The following is a 5,508-nucleotide window of genomic DNA, read 5'->3' as shown; positions in this document are numbered from 1 at the left end:
TCAGGCTGAAAAAATTCAGATTAACAACTCATCCTCCAGGGGTTGGGAGTGAGCAACTGAACTGAACTGAAGAAAACAAAAAACCTTCCATTCATGTTCATAAGAAGTAAAAGTATTGCACCCACAAAACAGGAATAAGGAAAGGGAATAATCAAAGAACAAGGAGAAGCTCTTAGAAAGTGAACCTATAACATCAGAAAATAATAATCTGAAAAGGACAAAAAGGAAGATTATGAAGAAATCACACCGAAAGTAGAACAACAGAGGCGGGAAAAAAAATGTGAGAAAAAGTAAAGAAAATCATCAATGATCAGTTCAGAAGATTTTCCCTAATAGAAATTCCAAAAGTAAAAGAGAAAATAGAGGGGAAAAAATACAGGAAAATCTCCCAGATCTGATTAAAAAGATCTGAAGGACATGGGTTTTTCTGAGTGCTTGGGATCATGAGTAGAAACCAAAACCAGGAGCACGCTGAAGCCACTGATCCCCTGGCCTTTCCACCCTCTTACTGCTCCTGCTGTTGCCTTCCCTGGTATCTCTTCCTCCTCATTCCACTCCTAACATCCCTCTCCTTTCCATCCATGACTTCTTACCTCCTCCTCCCTCTGTTCGTGGCATCCAGGCCTCTGACTGGAACCATCTCTGCTTGTCACTGGTTCCCACACATGCATCCAGATGTTTCTTTCCCTTCAACTGTGGACCTACTTCCTGGAATTCACCACCCTGGTACCCACCAGTCCTCATACATATCTAAAAGTAAGCTTTTATTTCCTTCTCTCTTCTTTTTGCCTTCTATTCTAAGATAATGAGACAATAATAAGCCCATTTATCTTTCTATATTCCCTGTTATGATAATTGAAAATGTCATCCATACAGTGTCATAAGTCAGAAACTTAGGAGTCTGAGGTGCGCTGTAGTCCCTTCCGTCTTCCTCACCCCTCCCGTTCAATCAGTATGTCCTACCCGGTCTTCTTGGTGATAAGCCCATGTGTCCTGAATTCCCAGGCAGCCCTCCTATTCCATCGCTCTTCTGTGTGAGGTCATTGGACATTTGAGAAGGAAATCTGTGGTGTGGAAAAGGTGAACAAAATAGTACAAAAATTGATCCTGGAGATAACTTTAAAAAACTAATTTGTATCTTCAGATTTGAGATGATACTGCACATAGGTACAAATAAAATCAAAATACTACGAAAAAGGAACAAGAAGGAAATTTTACATATTGAAAATATGACTGCCAAACTAAAATAATTTTATGAAACCATTGAAAGATAAAATAGAGCTAAACGCGTTTAGAGGGTAAAAGACACAAAGAAGGAAAATATGAAAGTAAAAGATGACGTAAATGTCCAGGTCCAACATTCTGCTAACAGGAATTCCAGAAAAGCAGAACAGAGAAAATGAAGAGGGAGAAACTATCAAAAAAGAATAGAAATGTCCAAGAACTAGAGATGATCAATACTATACAAAATTAATAGGGTATCCTAGGTGCTGAGCAGAAATCATATAGATATAGATGACACAGATAGAGATATACAGACACAGATCATTGTGAAATTTTAGAATACCAGGGATGAAGGTTCCAAAAGCCTCTATAAAATGAAGAAAGAGTTTGCAACTACAAAGGAACATTGTCAGTATCATCAGATGTTGGAAGAAATCGAGCAATTTCTTTAAAGATTTTGGAGAATTTTTGCCGAGCAAAACTACCAAGAGTTAGGGCTAAATCAGGTCATTTAGAGACATGTACAAGGATTCAGAAAGTTAACCTCTCTTGTAAGATCATTGTCGTCTAACTAGAAATAGCTGGTAGAATTTGTTCACATTTGCTGAATATTTGCCAATATTTTCAGAGTTCAAGGAGTTCTCTTTGCAGTGCTGTTGTATGAAATAGAACATTCTCTTTAAATGTATAACTATATTTGTTTCTTTGTTACTTTTTTAACACCAAACTCCATGAGTCTGATAATCTCCCTGCTTTCCTCTACCCTTTTCTTAGAATTTCTCTTGTGCATGGTTTTAAAAATCTTGTCTCATGGTTGATTTCATTCTTTATATTTTTGTCTAAATTCTGTAACTTCCACAACTTACTAGATAACTTTGTAATAGTATATGAGTATGTAAATAGTAGTCATACAAAATCAAAGTTGTACATTATTGAGGACTTTTTTCCTAAAATATATGTTTTAATTGTACCAATATAGAAACAACATAAGTATTCCTTCTTCTCTTCCTACCTTTTTTCCTTTTTTAGAAATTAAGATATTTGTGATTATGTACATAATTGTAAAGTTTGCCATCTTAACTATTTTAAGTGTATAATTCAGTGACATTAATTACATTCACGGTGTTGTGCAACTGACACCACTATTTTCAAACCCCATACAGAGACTCCATAACCATTTAGCAGTAACTCCATTTTTCCCTTTCTCACAGCTCCCAGTAACCACTATTCCTTCTGTCTTGATTAATTTGCTGAATCTCTCTTATTCAGCACTACTAAAGAATACAGATAAGATTTATTATGTAAACTTTCTCTTTGCAATATTTGGATGTCACTATAGTATCTGTAATCTATTGTGGCATAACAATTTACCCCAAAACTTAGTGCCTTGAAACAATAGCTGTGTATTTTTTCTCATGGTTTCTGTGGATAAGGAATCCAGCCGGGGTACAATGGAGATGACATGTCTGCTTCCTCAGAAGTGGGACCTTTGCTGGTCGTTCCCAAGACTGGGAGCTGGAATCTGAAAGCATCTTCACTCACATGTCTGACAGCTGATGCTGACCACCACTGGGGGACCCATGTGCGGCTGAAGAGTTGAATGCCCATACGTGGTTTCTCTGGTGTGACCTGGGCTTCCCCACAACACGGTGGCTGTGTTCCAAAGGCTAGTGTCCCTCCTGAAAGATAAGGAGAAGGGGAGAGTGCCAGAAGCCCTGTTAGCCGCAGTGACCGAGCCTCGGAAGTCACACAGCAAAGCTTTCACGGCATTCTGCTGACTGGCACTGTTACAGAGGTCCACCCAGGTTCTAGGAAAGGAACACAAGACCCCACCTCTAAATGTGGGTGTGTCAGTGTGACAGTGTGAGACAAGTGTTGGCCATTTTTGGAAGTGTAGTCTGCCACAGCTTGTGTCCACCATGTACCCAATTCAGGCCTTAGCAGGACTTCTCTAAAATTAACTCCTTTAATTTACCTTAACTGCTGGCTAATCAGCTGTGGAAATGGCTGTTATCCTTTCTCTTAATTAGGAGGCTGAAATTTACACATCAAAAAGAGGATGGAAAACATGAGATCGTGAAGTTGCTGCTTTTAGAAAAGAGAAATCTGTTTCTTAGAAACAAGATAATTATTAAACTATCTCTATTAAAGAAAGTGTTCTAATTCATATCTTTACTGCTATTTGAAAATATTCCTTGGTCAGGAAACTATTTTAATATGAAAAATATATTGTTTATGAATATTGTTTGTGTTTATAGTTTGGGCATGAAAACATTTTTCAAGTCTTGATTGACTTGAAGTATTTAAACACACAATTGCTTCCTTTCCCTGACATACATCTAGAGGCCAAAGTCTATTTTTATTATATGACTTCTATAGCCAAGTGACCTAACTTCTCTAATGCTTTAGTGTTCTCATTTGAAATTTGGGAAGAGTAATACTACCTGCCTCACAGAGCTAGGATGAGGATTAAATGAGTTGATATACATAAGATGCTTCACACGTTGTAAGTGCTAAAAAAAATGTTAGACACAAAGTATATGGAGACAATAGTGGTATTCTACATGTATGTATATATGAAGAGTCATCACAGGGTTGAATTCATTTCCAATACGGTATTCAAAAGATAGAGGAATATGGTTAATGACAAGTTTGTTAAGCTATTTCATTTAGGAAGAACACACTCAATAGCCTCTTAATTTAATAACTTTGTTTTTTCCTAGTTTGAAAAAGAAAAACAGCGTGATATTCGATCATTCTTTCTACCAAACGCTAAGAAAAGACAGTTGGAGACCTCCTGTGATGAATCAAGGGTATCTCAGGAGAAAAATACTATAGTGCCAGCAGACCCTGGAAAAACAGCTACAAGAGGTGATGAAAGTGATCTTGAACCTGAAGCTAAAAAATTGAAATCGGTCGCCATCGATGACCCTTGCAGGCCCCCTGAGGAGAAACCCTGCTGGCCTGGGCAGGCCGAAGCTCGGCTCGCGGTCGGGGCCTGCAAGGCCAAGGCCCAGGCCACTAGCCCAGCCCTTCATGGTGAGGGCTGGCAGTGTTCTTTCTGCACCTACATCAATAACTCAGTGTTACCCTACTGTGAAATGTGTGAGAATCCGCGGGGCGGTGCTGGTGAGTACATGGAGGGCGACCGTGAGGTGGGTAGCAGTGGTGTCTTCACATAACCTGTGTGTTTAGAGACAGCTGCTGTCATCAGAGATCCATGACTGGGTTCCGACTTCAGCGTTTAAGCTGGAGGAAGAGCTTCACATAGTGAAGACTGTGAACTTCTCCCCTTGTGGAATGCGAAAAGCTCCCAGTTCTGTCAAGAATGTATATCCCCCAGCGTCTGTGACATGGCATTAATTTGGCACAAATGGACATTTCTGATTAATGCCAGCAGGATGTGAATTCAGTGGGCAGGAATAGAAGCTCTGTTGCTATGGCAGCAAATATGCCTTATAGCCATAGACCCGCTGTTTTCTTTCCTCTGTAGATAATACTTGTTTTTAAAGAAATTGTAGATTATCTTGTTTAAACAGCAGAATGAATCCAGTGTGGCTTCTTCACCTACTGAAATATTTATTGTGCCATGTTTCTCCCATGACAAATCATAAAAATTCCTCTATTGATCTTCTTTGAAGAACCAAATCTCATGTCTGTTTTATGAGTTTATTCTTTTCTAAAACATGCTATTTAAAACTAGAAATCATAAACATACCTCAGAGTATGTTTTGCTCGCATGATATGATATGCTTGCTGGTGTTTTATTTTTGAAGTGATTATTAACAACTGTGGTTGTCTTAAGAAAACATCATCAGTATTCCTTTGTTTCCAGTTTTAGAGACCATTTTTATGGTAACTAAAAATGCCAAGTGGATGGTTTTGGAAACTAGAAGAAATTATAAATAAAATCTTATCAAAGTGTGTAATGATTATACACACTTTCCCATCATATGTGAATTCCTCAGAGTCTTGACATTAACAGAGACTCAGCAAAGATAGAAGCTCTAATGCTCCAGTTCCTTCCTGCTTGCCTTGCTCTCCTCTGCCTAAATTTTGATGAAAGAAAATGTAATCAGTAGCTGAGTCTTTCCTGCTTTGATTCTGGGTGTTCCTCCCAAAACTGACAAGTCTGCCATCTGGGTGATTATATTTGTAACGTGGACACCTGTTGTCTGTGAACTAAATTGGAGCCACAAGCTTATCCCATATAATATCTCCCACAATTTGCATTATCTCATTCAATTTCCAACTGCTACAGGCAATAAAAATAAAGTATCTCAT

General features: G+C 38.4%; 1 protein-coding gene across 1 annotated transcript in view; it reads left to right on the top strand.

Annotated features, from left to right (window-relative positions):
• Window positions 1-5,508, top strand: part of ZRANB3 (zinc finger RANBP2-type containing 3) — a 282,932-nt gene that overhangs the window by 249,391 nt on the left and 28,033 nt on the right. Inside the window, exon 13 of the mRNA XM_040228505.1 lies at window positions 3,948-4,353. Coding sequence (XP_040084439.1) covers window positions 3,948-4,353 — 406 coding nt within the window. The remainder of the gene's footprint in view (window positions 1-3,947; window positions 4,354-5,508) is intronic.

Source organism: Oryx dammah, unplaced genomic scaffold (assembly GCF_014754425.2).
Source record: "Oryx dammah isolate SB20612 unplaced genomic scaffold, SCBI_Odam_1.1 HiC_scaffold_27, whole genome shotgun sequence".
Classification (NCBI taxonomy): domain Eukaryota; kingdom Metazoa; phylum Chordata; class Mammalia; order Artiodactyla; family Bovidae; genus Oryx; species Oryx dammah.
The sequence above is the reverse complement of the archived record's forward strand: the minus strand, read 5'-3'. Positions and strand labels throughout refer to the sequence as shown.